General features: G+C 41.2%; 1 protein-coding gene across 1 annotated transcript; it reads right to left on the bottom strand.

The window, feature by feature from the left end:
* Positions 1-1,576: 1,576 nt before the first annotated feature.
* Positions 1,577-13,865, bottom strand: Sfrp4 (secreted frizzled-related protein 4). The gene is made up of 6 exons (XM_005397748.2): positions 13,320-13,865; positions 11,457-11,537; positions 11,295-11,360; positions 9,393-9,591; positions 6,625-6,688; positions 1,577-4,023 (listed from the first exon to the last, which is right to left on the bottom strand). The coding sequence occupies exons 1-6, from the start codon at positions 13,762-13,764 to the stop codon at positions 3,838-3,840; spliced, it is 1,041 nt and encodes a 346-aa protein (XP_005397805.1). The 5' UTR covers positions 13,765-13,865; the 3' UTR covers positions 1,577-3,837.
* Positions 13,866-14,846: the final 981 nt, after the last annotated feature.

The raw sequence follows: 14,846 nt of genomic DNA, 5'->3' as shown, positions 1-14,846 counted from the left end.
AGCTTGACATGTGAAATAACTTTGATATTTTGGGTATTGTTTCATCTTTCTTTTTTTTTGGTCAGTTACTTCAATAATGAAAAGGAGGGCTACTTCATTGCCATCCTGGGATCAGACATCTCCTTTGGGGTGTTGATATTAAAGTAGAAAATCTATCCCAGGTACTCCACTGATCAGTGGAATGTGGCCTGATTCTTTATCAGTTAAGAGACAAAGCCAGGAATTAACATTTTGGTGGGTGTGCTCATCAAGTAATGTAATAAGTCTTTCAGAGTGTAATGCTTCTCAAAAGTATTTCCCCTTTAGGATATATGGTCAGTGTTAGCATATACCAGACTATAATCAGAAGCATTTCTAGCGTGACAAATGAGCATTCCCTTTCAATACCCAGATTTGCGTTGCAAAATCATCAGCACATGATGGCCTCATGAATTTAAACTTAGTTAACTCTGGGGTGCAGCTCTTTCTCATTCAGTGTGTGAGACATCAGACAAGTCCTCATGCAACCTTGCTCCAGTGAAGTAGACTGTGACTTGCAAGGTCTTCTTCAGTGTTCATTTCATCATCCCAAGCAATCTTACCTTTTGCACAGATGACAGCAGCAGCGGGAGACACGTGGCCACAGTGTGCCTTTTTTAACTTAGGAACTTGTTCCCCCAAACAGTAGCACCCTTGAGCTGGTACAGGATAAGGGGTTTGTTGTGAGAATGCAACAGAAAAGTATAGGCATTCCAGCACAGAAATCAAAAGTGTGGTTAGATCAGAAAGTGTGGTTTTGAACTGCAAAGTAAGAACTAATCCTGATAATATAAATTTTCATGTATATTAAGAGAGGATTTGCACAGACGGAAGTCTGTTGATTTCTTGATACACTCTGATTCTCTAGTTAACCATTTATATTACTATATTTGATCCTTTAGAAAACTGAGGAGATAGCATAGGATTTTCCTACTAATCAAGAAGTCTATCTATATACTATCTATCTATCCATCCATCTCTATCATCTATATATCTAGCTCTGTCTATTACTTACCTATCTACCTACCTACCTAGCTATCAGTCCATCCGTTTAGCTATAGATGATATTCCCTCAAGTTTTCAATTATGCAGCTGCCTAGGGGTTGAAAGAATAATGTTGTAGCTGGTGGCTTACCAATGAAAGGAATAAATTCACCAAAGCGAGACTCTTGTGCCAAGGTCACATTTATAAATTTATGGAGAAGAGGGGTTTGAACAGTCAGCACTTTGCCAGTTCAAACAGTCCACAGTTTGATGGACAAAATAGTGAAGAATTTTCCATATTGGGCATACTCCTTGGCCCAATGATGTTAGATAAACAAAATTATCCCAAGGAACTAATTAAGGATGTGGATAGACACTTAGCTCCTCAGATGTTTATTCTGTTATTCAGTATATTTACTTAAACAGCCTAAATGCTTGACAGCATAAGGCTTTGTTGAGTGACACATACCACAGAACTCAACAGTCATTATAGAAGAGGCACTGTCAGCTTTGTTGACATGAGGAATAATCTTAGTAAAGGGCTGGAAGGAGGAAGGCTTCAAACAACGCACAATAGGCTCTGACCTTTATTATTTTTTAATCGCTATGTAAATGCATGGGAAACACCTGAAAAATTACATGCCAGAAAGTAACAGTGATTACTTGTGTGTCATGATGAGTGGGATTAAGTAGGATTTTAATTACATTCTTTTGATTCTGTGAATTTATTTAGCACTTACAGAGAGTACATGTTTATTGTGGTATTAAAAGAGCAACAAAGTAGTGGGGTTTTTTTGTAAAAAAAAAGCGTGCCTCCAGTTAACCAGTTTTACATTTGTCCATAAAGTATTGCAAAAAGTGTTTTTCCTGATTAAAAAATCCCAAGAACTTCAATTCTTCTTTCCATATATTTATATTTATCTCCCCTCACATGTGTTTAGGTGAAGAAAATATTTTAAGTGAGAAAACCAAATTTTTGAAGCTCACGTGAGGCCATTCCTACACTGGTCTCTGCTCTGTCAGGATAGGCTAGGTCTCACCTTTGACTTTTTGTAAGAACCAATCAATGGCCTGGTTAATCTATATCAGTCAATCAGACTCATAAAGGTGACTAATTTAGTTAAGATTTTGTGTAATAGTAAAATAATTTCGTTAAAATATTCAGTGTAAGCTTTGCTTAGATGTGTAAATCCATTCTCAAATTTGTATTATATTCAATTTCACTCTTTAAAATACGTATATGTAGTTTCTCCTTTTCTACAGAGAGTAGCATGTTCCATTTCTGTCTTTCTCCCCCATGGAATTGCTAATTCCTATGGGGCTAAGATAGGCTACCCATGGCTTTGAATGGCTTTTCCAAGGGTCTTTGACTTTGGATGCTATGCAGAACACCTAAAAAGCTTTCCTTAGAGGCCAAAGAGGTTTGGTTTTATTCAACAGGACCACTCACTGAGTATTTCATTGATAGCCTCATGCAGGTGGAGCTACTGTATTTCTTTAGCTCCAGCACTCTGAGGTAGCAGCCCTGGCTGAAGCTTTCAGAAGGTGCTGGGCATGCACAGCAGCCTTCTCATTGATCCTACTTCTCTCTTTCCACTTTGGCTTGCTCTCCTAATTTACTTTTGAGTCCCAGTGACTACAAAGGTGAAATCAAATCATCTTTTTAAGTATTTCATATGGATGGAGCATGTTAACCTACCCCTCCTCTGAGGAGCAGAGATAACACAAATCTCAGGAGGAACATAAATCTTAAGCTTTCTGATGGTTCTGCTACTTCAATAGGCAGTGAGTGGAGAAGTGTGTCTCTGTCCGCCCTCAGGCACAGGGCTGGGGTGTGGCTGCTGTCAGTCTGAGAACCAGCCTGGGAGTTCCAGCCCTTCTACCACAGTCCCACATGCGTCGCTCTAAATACCTGCATTTGCAGAGAGAAACTTCTCTCCAGTTGGGCAATCGCAACACTAGGTTGTCCTAAGCATTCAGATGAGTCTCACACTTCTTTTGTGGATATAAAAATCCTCAGGGCTGACCCACGTATTGGCACCTACATAATAATGGGACAAACAAACTCACTACTCTGGCTCTTTGTAGAAGGTATTGACAAGAAGCCCTGCGATCGTGGAATCAGCACATCTCCACCATGGCGTGATAACCAGAAAACAAGAATCAGAGCACTGTGTCTCTGCCTCTCCTTTTTATTGATTCATCATTATTGTTTTAGTTTTTAGAGTGTCTAACTAAAAACAGAGCTGAAAGTCTTCTTACAAACACACATTACAATTTTCCACATCCTCCTTCTCCAGATTTTTCAAGAGTCCCCATTTCTCCTGCAGATAATAAACAATAAAGATCTCTTCAGCATTCATCTCTCTTGCTCTCTTCAGAAGCATATTTTCAGTCACATTTTCACGTACCACCAACGTTCTAACAGAAGTCAAACGGAAATACAATACTTTGTCAAAAAATTAAACTGTTTTGTTTCAAATATGGCATTCATTGTACAATGCACATATTAAGTCAAACAGTAAGAACAAAAGCCTATTTCCCCCACATGGAGGCCAAAAGAGTGTGCACCTGGGTCACTCTGAACACAGAAGAAGCTTTCGACCAGCTTTCATTATTACACCTGCCATACCAGAGTGCCAACCATCCATATGGTTTGTAGTGGCTTAAAAAGAAAAACGGAAGCAAATCATTAAAGAAAATGCTGCAAGATGTATCTATGAACAAGGACTGCATAAATCCTTAAGGCAAGGGGTATGTGGCCTTACATCAGCTGTCCCAGGCAATGCCCGGCCTCATGCTGTAAGGAAGTCTCCATTTCTCAAAGCAGTTAGCTCACACTCTTTTTGAGTTTGTCTTCCTTTGTGCGCTTCTAGTTTTGATGTTCTTCTTGGGGCTGGCGGGTTTGGGAGCAGGTGGCTTTCCCTTTGGTTTGGGGGGATTACTACGACTGGTGCGTCCAGCTGTTTTCTTCTTGTCCTGAACTGTTCTCCGCTGTTCCTGAAGCCTCTCTTCCCACTGCTGGGAGGCAATTTGTAAACATGATTGTCAGATACATCTCACCCCTTTGCGCTAATCAGACATTATCCATGCAATTTTAAATATCAGGGCAATTTTTTTGTAATGTAGTATTTCAACAACTCCAATTATAACGACCCCCATGCTGAGCACTTACCATGTACCTGGGTGATCTGGGAAGTACTCAATACATGATTAAGTCTCTGCATAAGTCTGTTTATTTGAAGCTCACAGAAGCAATTATAGACGTCACCACCAGTAAACAAGCATGGAAAGGTTATTTGCAGAGGGCCGTGTAGCTGGTATATGTCTTAACAGGATTCCAATTCACCACTGTCTCTAGAGCCAAAGGTTTTCTCCCCTGAGTTTTGTACCACCAGCTCTATAATGCAACACTCTTACCCTGCAAAGCCTTCCAAAAAAGCTTTGAGAAGGCTAAAAGAAACCCACCCAACCTCACTAGCAAGTCAGATGATTCTTACCATACTCTCACATCCAAATGAAAATGGAAAGCTTGAGCACATCTAGTGCAACATGGATCCCCAACCTTATTGGCACCAGGGACCGGTTTCATGAAAGACATTTTTTTCCCACATTGGTGTGGTGGTAGGGATAGGGATGGTCCCAGGCTAATTCAAAGGATTCAACAACCTAGACTCACATATATGTTTCACAGTAGGGTTCATGCTCCTATGAGAATCCAGTGCTTTGGATCAGGCAGCAATGTGAGTGGTAGCGAAGAGCTGCAAGTACAGATCAAACTCCACTTGCTCAACTGCCACTCCGCTCCTGCTGTGTGGCCTGTTTCCTAACAGGCCATGGACAGGTAGTGGTCCATGCCCAGTGGGCCAGAGATGCCTGCAGTACAATATCTCCTCCTACCCACTGGGGATATGTTCCAGGATCCCCAGCATGTGGTGGAAACCATGGAATACTACTAAACTCTCTATACACTGTGTATTTTGCTTGTATATACATATCTATGATAAAGTTTAATTAATAGACTAGGTACCATAAAAGACTAACAGCAATAATTTAAAAATCATAACAATGTACTATAATAAAATTTATGTGCGCATGACCTCTTTCTCTTAAAATACCTCACTGTATTGCACTGAGGTTTTGGACCACAACTGACCCCAGGTAACAAACTGTCTGACATGGAACTATGGACAAGGGGGATTAGTGCGAGCTACTAAAATGCTAACTATCCAGGCTGTTGGGAAATGAATCATTCTAGGTAATCAACTTTCCCTGAAAATAGAAGATGTATCCTTTATATTTCTCAAGTAAGACACAATTTGCAAGTGAGTCCCCTTGGATAGAAACTGTTTATGCTAAAACACATATGATTCTTCTTTCTTAGGGTCTGTTTCATTCAGCAAAGCATTTGAGCAGCACCTCAGGCCAGGCAGAGTTTTAGGCACCAGAAATGCAATGAAAAGGAAAACACTGTCCTCCTCCTCCCAGGGAATATTCTAGTCTACTCTAAGATAATAAATTTATTGCTGTATGTTGCTATTGTATGGTGATTTTTTTCAAATTCTTATTGAATATTTGTTGGCAAAGTAAATTGTCTGAAGACCTGTGATTCCTGAAGCTTTGTTTACCTCAGCCATCACAGGTCCTTCTGGTCGACCTACTTTCCATGGATGCTTGCAAGCTACTATATGCTTGGAAACTAGACAACCAATTCAGCTAGAATTTTCAGTCTAGCAACACTACTCATACTCTTGAGCACATTTTGAGCTTTCCACCATGTGCTTTTCGCTCAGAATTGACACAAGAGTGTCTGGTTCTATTATGCAGACATGCTCTGAGCAAAAATGCCACAATATAAATGTATTTTCCGTGAGTCAGTTATTAATATATACTCTTTCCTTGTCCAAAAATTTTTATTCATACAAACTGGAGAACACAGGCAGGATTAGTTCCCTTTGTGAATACCAAAACATAAATTCTTTTGAGTACAGTTAAGCTTCTTTTCAGGAGAAGGTGTTACTTGAAAAATCTCAAACCAATTACTTGATATCTTTAGATCTGGTATGATTTCTCATTTTGGGAAAAAACCATTCTATCTCCTCTAATTGAATTATCAATATCTCTATATTGTCATTATAATTATTTGACCAAAACCAGTTACTTTTTGTAAATGATTTTTGATGGAAGTCTTATTTTATTTTAAGTATGGGGAAAGATTTTGCTATATGGAGTGATGGTATGAATTTTAGAACTAGGCATCTGGATATTTGAATATCCTTAAAATAGAGTATATATTGGTTTTAGGCTCAATGGATATTAATTCTGCTAAAGTATCTTACTACTTGTTAAAACAATGGTAATAAATAACTCTTTAATCTGGACATAACTAGTATATTACAATTGAATACAACTAAATCAACTGAATTCAAATGATAGATTTCTGATAAAATTGCTAGTAAGAATAGTTATACTTCTTACCTTATTATTCAAAAGCAAAGATTGTTGCTACTGCTGGCTTCCATGAGAGCTTACAGATGAGACAATGTGAAAAATTCCCAAAATGCACAGAATTTCCTTACATGCATTTATTTCCACATTCACAATGTTATCAGTTATACTTACTATGGATCTTTTACTAAGTTGGTCCCTCCATTTTTCTACTAGGCAATTTTCAAGAAGCATCATTCTGTAAAAAGGTAATTTATCTTAGAAAGTAGCTTTTGATTGCAAAAGTAAAAAATGTAAAATACAGAAAATCATAAAAACATCATTTAATAACCCTTCTCTCCATCATCCATGTATCTTAAATTTATATACTATTTGTATTTCCTTCCATTCTCCCTCGTATGTATATATGGACACACACAGAGATATATATCTATATATTTGGATCACATTACATATTTAGATCATACTGTACATTTCCTTTCATCATTATAGGCATTCGCCGATATAACGATAAAAGCTCAAACATTATCTTTAAACAATATAACAACTATGAATATTCACTTAATTATTTGCTGCTATTGAACCCTGACTTCTATTTATCTGTCATTATCAGTGCTGTGTTGAATATCCTTGTATAAAGTACTGACCACTGACCTATTATTTCCTTGGGATAAATTTCTAAAAGTAGAACAATAAGGTCAAAGGATATTTTTAAAAAATTTTCATTACTCAGTGCCAAATTGTTTACAAAATGCCTGTTCTTTCACCCAATTTGCTAACATTATCAAGTAAAAATAGTCTTTTTATTTGGTTTTTGGAATGACAAAAGGACATTCCTTAACATTTATTATTTGTATTTTTTCTGAAACTACATGGATTTATGTACACAAATTCCTATATTCTAATACTGATTTTCTATAACTCTTTATAGGATAAGATCACCAATTCTTTGTCACACCACCTCATGAACTTTTTCAATCTTTATTAGTCTATTTGTATTTGTGATTTTTAACTACATAATATTATATGGTTAAATATTACATTGACATTTCCCTTCTAATTCTACATATTACTTTTATGTTTACAAATTATTTTGTCTTTCAAATATCACAATTTAGTCACTTAATTTTACCCTTTTTAAATTGTAAAATATTTACCAATTTAATCTACTTGAAATTTATTTTACAGCTCAGTATAAAGTGAAAAAATGTACTTTTTTCCCAAATGAGTGTATTTGCAATGTGAGTTAACATTCCTTTCTTGTTAATTTGGTCTATTTCTTTTATGATAAAATGTCCTATTATGCATTGCCATTCGTTTCAATAATTTTTGCTCTGTTTTGCTCTGCTTTGTCTACTCTGCACCACTTAGTTTTGATAAATATTAAAACAACACCGTGTTTTAACCACTTTGTGAGTCTCATGATGCACATGTTTTCTAATTTTTACAAAATCTCCTTTGCATGTCCTTACTGGCTTATTTCCCCCAATCACCATCAGTATCCTTTGTGAAGACATAAATCCCAGTTATGCCAAAGTATTTGTACTAGGGTAGATTTATAGTCTATTCATCTGTCCAAACAGAATCGAATGACTAGCAACCTGTTGTCCCCACTGCACTGAGCACTGCAGGAGATAGCACCAGCCCAGAAATATTCATTGCCTCTTGAGACAAATGAGATGTAAGTAGGATAGCTTAGAAGTCAACAACACAGGCAGCCTATGAGGAAGTATACAAGTATTGATGAAATATATAAGAAGGTGTCAAGCTGGGCATGGTGGTACACGCTTATAATCCCAGCACTCAGGAGGCTAAAGCGGGAAGGATCACTGCAATTTCGAGACTAGCCTGGGCTCCATAGTGATTTCAAGACCAGCATGAACTACACACAGAGACCTTGTCTCAAAAAAAAAAAAAAGGAACAAAGAATAAAAAAGTTGTCCAACTGAGATCAATTTTAAAAGATATTTTCATTTTCTTTTTGGAAGAATGCAGTCTTAGCCTGCACCAAAAAGAAACAGGTAAGCACACCTAGCAGAAATCCAAAGGATGATTTCCATGTTAGATACAAATGCCTGGTTTTCCTGGGGAAGTATATTGTACTAAGTGATGAGCCCCAGCCTGGAACCTGGGCTGAAGAGTTTGACTTCATTACAAACAAGGCACAGATAATATGAAAAATGATCAGGGAAAGGATATGGAAACAAAATTCCCAGCTGGGGAGTCTGTGTGAGTCTGGGAAACATATTCATTTGTTTATACTTTGCCTGGTAATGACTTCAGTTGACAGACACACATCCTGAGATTCAGAAGTCACCTTACCTTGTGAGTGTGAGTGTGTGCATAAGTGAATGTGTGCAGCATGTGTGCAACATTCTATCAAACAAATATTGTGAAATGTACACTCAGAAAACCCGTGGAACTCTAGTCTCAGAAGGATACCTCGCTCACCTGTCAGTGACCAAACGGACTTTTATAAGTTCAGTATTATTCACACTGACTTGATTAAATGACTTAAAAAAACTGTTCTTACTCAAAATAATTTACTTTCCTACATGTTTTTGAAATCAATAAATTTTGAAATTGATTTTAAAAGATTCTATGCAAATTCTCCATTTTTTTCCTTTTTCTTCCATTCTACAAGAAATTGATACTTAGAATATATAATATCCTTGTTTGTTTGTTTGTTTAGGTAGCAGGAATTGAACTTATGACTTTGTGTTTGCCAGGCAGGCACTTATGCCACTGAACTATATCCCTGGCCAGTATAATATCCTATTAAAATTACTTATTTAGAAAGAATGACCAGGATCATTTCGGTCTGTGCATGTGGGTACCTGTGTGTGCGCGTGTGCTCCTCTGTGTGTGTTTTAAGGGTGACTCCTAAGTGAGCTCTACGCTGTGTAAGCCATGTGCAGGTCCTGGCACCCCTCCCAGCTAACCTTGAGCGCCACTCGTAACACATGATGAGGACGTCTTGATGGGGCAGGATGTGAGGACACTGGCAGGAAGAATTCGTGATGAGCGGGACTTGTGTCCGAGGGATGGGAGACGAGGACTTGAAGATCTCCTTGACATCCACCACAGTTGTGACTTCATTGCAGCCGCTCCTCTGCACGGCTTTTATTTTAGCATGAATAACTACAATTTAAAAATCCAGATAAGTGTTGTTGGCGCCTCTGGGGGAAAACTAAGACAGGTACACAGAGCCAAATCTTGAGCTGCTAGTAAAGAATCACTCCTGTAATTATGGTCATGTCCAAGCAACCCCGATGCAGGCAAAAAGCCCACATAGTCATGTGCTAAATGCAAAACATCCCATATTGTCACCACTGTCTTAGAAGTTCTAAGTCACACTACGAGATGGAAAAGCTCAGGCTTAAGGTCAGCAAAAATTTCAGAGAAATATTTATTTATTTCTATGCTCCCTTGTGATGATTTGGAGTGAGCGTCCCCTATTGTCAAACTCCGATGTCACAGCGAAGTTTGCATTCCCTCAATCAACCCTCTCATGCTTGACCTTACTCGGATTAACAGAAAAAGTTATTAGAGTCAGAACATTTTCTAACTGCAAGGAATCTCTGCAAATTGCTGTTCTCAATCCTTTAATTTCCCAGACTGACAGAGGAAGGCCTGGGGTGAACTGTTATTACAGATGGCTGTTCATGTCATTGTCTTTGATCAGGTTTTAAATTCTGGCTGCTTTGGTTCCTTGCTATTATTCCTGCCCCCCATGGACTTGTAATTAGCCTAATATGGGTCTGTCTTGGATTCCATCCTAAAGCTGCCTTACGGAGGAGCCAAAAGCACTTGAACAGAAAAATGTTTCATCTCCAGGGTTGACACAAGGCCGAGACGCCCCAGAGACTAGGTTGGCAGAGAAACTGCTAACACCTAAGGCTGGATCAGGGTAGCTGAGGAACTACACTGAGCTGATTAAGACAATATCCACACAGAACAGGTTTCAAGGAACAAGCTTCTGGAAAAGATTATGTACTTATTTTGTTGTTGAATTATTCAAAATGACGATATGGGATTCTCCAAACTGACGGTTTAAGTGCAGGTTATTTTTTCATATTTCTGTACTATTGTGATCCTCCTATTATTATATGTGTTATATAATCTAAATTTTCTTCCTGATATAAAATTTCACTTTGAACTCTGAAAGCTAAGCTAAGCAAATACACTGAATACTTTTCCCCAAAACAATTTTCTGTTATTTCAGCAGAAATAATTGAAACAATGCATCAAAATATAAAATAGACCAAGTAGAACAAAAATAAAATTTAAAGAATGTATTTTTAGTTATATGTTCCTTCAAAGGATGACCATAGAACTGAAATTAACTAAATCATTTAAAATATCATGACTAACTTTTTTCTTTGAAGAAAATGCTGAGAGCATTTATTTTGATTCTGCGGCCAGAGGTTTTGTGGTTGACATATTTCCTCACAGTTTCTTCAGGGTGTTAAGTATTTGTAGCTGTTCAGAAGCAAGATATACACAGGCTGATCTTAATTTTCTAGGCCTTAGATCATCAAATCCACAGACCTCCAGCGGCAGGAAGATGTTTAAAGAAGAGTAAGGGAGATGTGCCTTTACTAACAGCACTTCTAAAATAGCAGAGTGAGACGCCAAACTTTATGTCTGATCGATGTAACTGCTGTCACCTAGATCATTTGCTTTGTTTTTACTCAATGTACTCAAAAGCAAAACCTCTTATAATTATTACTGTGCCATCTAGAGGCTGCATAATTAGTTAGAAAAACCGTCAGCCTTATTTACTGTGTCTAGCAGACGGTGTGCCAAGTCCCCAAAGTGAACGGCTGGGCGCACTGACTCACCGTAGCTGTAGTTCTTGCTCAGGTATGTTGCCAAAGTTGGCTTCACTTTTTTACACTTGCACCGATCTAAAAAAAAATGTCAAAGGTTGATGAGAAGTGGGAAAGGAGTGTAGAAGTCACTGGGGGCAGGAGGAGGAGAGGGAGGGATGAACCAGAACTGACCAGGGCTGAGGCGTTTGCAGTCCACATCCAGGGGCCCTTCTTGAACCATCATATCTGGGGTGACATCCAGCCACTTTGCATCTGAAACACACACGGCCACATGGGTCAGTCAGCAAGTGGGGCTTTCACCCGACTGCAATAAGGAACCATCTAACCATCATACTAAAAATAAAGAGTAAAGATGGCAGGGCTGGGGATATAGCTCAGTGGCATAAGCGCCTGCCTGGCAAGTGCAAGGTCCTAAGTTTGAGTCCCAGTACCAGAAAAAAAAAAAGATGGCATTAATGGTTAACTACTTCTTCCAGAAAGACACCCCCACACTAAAGAAAGAAGTCTTTCAGGTGACACTTTACCTCCCCAAGCACGGAAATTAGACCAATGCAAATCCATTTAAGCCACCTGGATAAATTGCATTGCTCCCTCCCAAACATTGATTTTCCATGTGATAGTTAAAATTTTCACTTCACTTTGTTCTGGTTTTTTGACAGGGTCTCGCTGTGTAGGCCAGGCTTGCCTTGAACTTACTGCATAGCCCAGACTAGCCTAGAACTCCTGCCAATCCTCCTGCCTCTGCCTCCTGAGTGTGGTTCTCCCGCTGATAATTTAATCAAAACAGTCAGAATATTTCTAAATCCCCAATTCACATTTTGCAAGGCAAAAACAGTTCACAGCTGCAGAACTGACACCAAGCACCACTAGGCGTAGTGGCACACAGCTGTAACTTCAGTACTCTGGGAGGCTGAAGCAGGAAGATCCTAAGTTCCAGCCCAGCTTGGGTAACCATGACTTAGTGAGAGCCTATCTCAGAAAAAAAGTGTGTGTGTATGTGTGTGTGTGTGTGTGTGTGGTGTATAAGGATGTAGCTCAGTAGAAAGGCCCTTGGTTCAATCTCCAGGGCTGAAAAATAGCTTAACCAAGAAATATATGTTTTTAAACTCAGAATTGGAGAAAAATTTCTAGTGGCCTCTCAGCGTACCTGCTCCTTGTTTATGTTCAGGGCTCTGCTTAGAGGTCACGTACAGGCAACACATCATCTCTAACTGTGAACAACCTGGCTTAGAGAAAGCTTGGATAAAAGAATGCAGAACTATTCTAAGGTTTCATTTCAAGAAGCAAATTTAGTCCTGCCTCTTCCAACAAAAGCAGCAACATGGCCAAAGAGAAAGAAGGGAGGTAAAGAAGCCGAGATCAGATTAGCTAAAATGCCACAGCCCTTGCCTGCTGGTCAGTGCCCAGGAAACTGAGCTCAGACCCCACTACCAGGACTTCTGCATCTACAAACCTCGCTCCCGCTGGGGTAGGGAGGGAACACAGGGTTGCTCTTTCAGGAAATCTTTCAAGAAGGAGCAATTGGATAATTAACCCCTGTTGCTGGGATTGATTGAAGAATTAAACGAGTCAACGCACGTAACATCACACACACACACACACACGCATACACACACGGTAGTACCTGGTATCATTTCTGTCATAACTGTAAATAAAAACATTGCAAATGGCTCCCTTTTAACCAGTATTTATTTATTTATTACTGAGGATGGGATCCAGGGTCTTTGCACTGTTACATCTCTACCTCTATATTAAATTTAAAGACAGGGTCTCGTTAATTTGGTAAATTGCCCATGTTGGGCTCTGTCTCACCCTTCACCTGCCTCAGCCTCATAGAGTGCTGGGCATAAGCAACTTTTTGTCCTTTTACAGGGCGTCCTGCTGTTCCCTACCGTTCAAAAGGTCCACACCGCGGTCTCCCCCACCCCACCCTTCCCACCTGCTCCAAGCCTGAGAAGTGAACCAATCCCAAGGGGCTCTCAGGCGTCAGCCCCAGCTAGGGGCAACACCTCCTGCTGCCCTCCCATGCCTCACCCTCCGGGAGGTCGGTGACGATGGCCTCGGGCGAGATGCACACGCCGCGGTCGTAGACAGGCAGCTCGTCGCAGGCCAGGCTCTCGGGCCAGCTGTGGTTGTAGAGATTCATGAGCGGCTCGCAGCCGTCGCGCGCGCGCTGGCACACAGACTTGCAGGGCTTGATGGGGTCGTGCAGGAACTCCAGCGCGCAGATGGGCGCGTACATTGCGCAGAGGAAGAAGCGCAGCACGGCGCTGCAGTTGGCATCCACCAGCTCCTCGTATTGCTCGATGGCCAGCACGGCGTTCTCCTGCGTGCTGTGGTGCAGGTGGTTGGGCATCCGCGTGAGGTTCCAGGGCATTGCACGGCACATGGGAATGCGCACCGCTTCGCAGGGCGCGCTGTGCACACCTGGCGCCAGGCGCAACCAGAGGAGCAGCGCGAGGAGGACACGGGGGACCATGGCGCTGCTTTCGCGCTCTGCGCCCAGCCGGGCCTCGGCAGCAGAGCCTCCCGAGAGGTGCAGGAGGGTCCTGAGCAAGTCCTCGGGGTCGCCGGAGAGGTCCCCGCTCCACCTCTGCGGAGCTCCGCCGACGGGCGCACGGGCACCAGCGCTCGGCCTCGGGGGCGCGCACCGCCCGGGCAGCTCGGAGCGCGGCCGGCCCGGCCATGGCGCGACCTATTTATCCCCGACTCCCCTGACGTGGGCCGCGCGCTCCCGGGCCTCTGGTTCCCCTCTGCCCCACCCCCGACCCCGCCGTGCAGAAGCGCTGACATCATCTCCCGGTTTTGCATGGCCTCGAAGTCCCTCCTTTTTCTTAGGATCAAGAAAAAAAGAGTATCTGGCTAGTCTATCTGGACAATGGTACTGGAAGATGCAGGAGAGAAACGCAAGAGAAAGAAAGGAGCCCTTTGCTCCGTGGACCGGGACTCTCCCCCAGCGGGGGCGGGCACCGCCACTTTCTAATTCAGAGACCTGTTTGCTTTGTCCAGTAGGGGGCATGAGACGCCCCGTGCAGGGACACAGTCTGCAGGGGAGACAGCAGACAACTTTGCTACTGAGGCTTTCTTTATATAAACCACCCCACGCGCCCTGGTTCTGTGCAGCTTGTTTTTATTTTGTTGTTGTGGTGGTAGTGGTAGTGGACATCCGCTGTGGCTCAGATTTTTCTAGAATGGCACTTGGATTGTGTCTCCTCCAAGAATTTAACAGCATGGCTCAGAGCCACCATCTTCCAGTTTGAGAAAGGTCTTCTATCAACAGCCTCGTGTCAAGTAATTTTCATCCTCACAGCCTCATTCTTCAGGCTTGGGGATCGAACCCAGAGACACTTTACCACTGAGCTACATCTCAAGCCCTATTCATTTTTTCCTTTTGAGACAAAGTCTCACTAAATTGTTTAGGAGGACTTTGAACTTGGTGGTCCTCCTGCTTGGGTCTCTCCAGGAGCTGGAAATACAAATGTTGAGCTCTGTTGTGCGTGGAGACGGTTACTTGAATAGGAAGCTGTGCTGTGTGGGAAGCCAGTCTGTATGTTTTGTTTT

Source organism: Chinchilla lanigera, unplaced genomic scaffold (assembly GCF_000276665.1).
Source record: "Chinchilla lanigera isolate Chin_1 unplaced genomic scaffold, ChiLan1.0 scaffold00059, whole genome shotgun sequence".
NCBI classification, from domain to species: Eukaryota; Metazoa; Chordata; class Mammalia; order Rodentia; family Chinchillidae; genus Chinchilla; species Chinchilla lanigera.
Note: the sequence above shows the minus strand (reverse complement) of the source record. Positions and strands in the feature narration are given on the sequence as shown.

What these genes read in the sequence shown, in the direction of transcription:
- Sfrp4 (XM_005397748.2), bottom strand. Translation starts at nt 13,764, where the DNA reads ATGGTCCCCCGTGTCCTCCTCGCGCTGCTCCTCTGGTTGCGCCTGGCG. An exon ending in CGTCACCGACCTCCCGGAGG is followed by an intron (nt 11,538 to 13,319) that starts GTGAGGCATGGG and finishes TGTGTGTTTCAG; the next exon opens with ATGCAAAGTGGCTGGATGTC. An exon ending in AACTTAGTAAAAGATCCATA is followed by an intron (nt 4,024 to 6,624) that starts GTAAGTATAACT and finishes ATTGCCTCCCAG; the next exon opens with CAGTGGGAAGAGAGGCTTCA.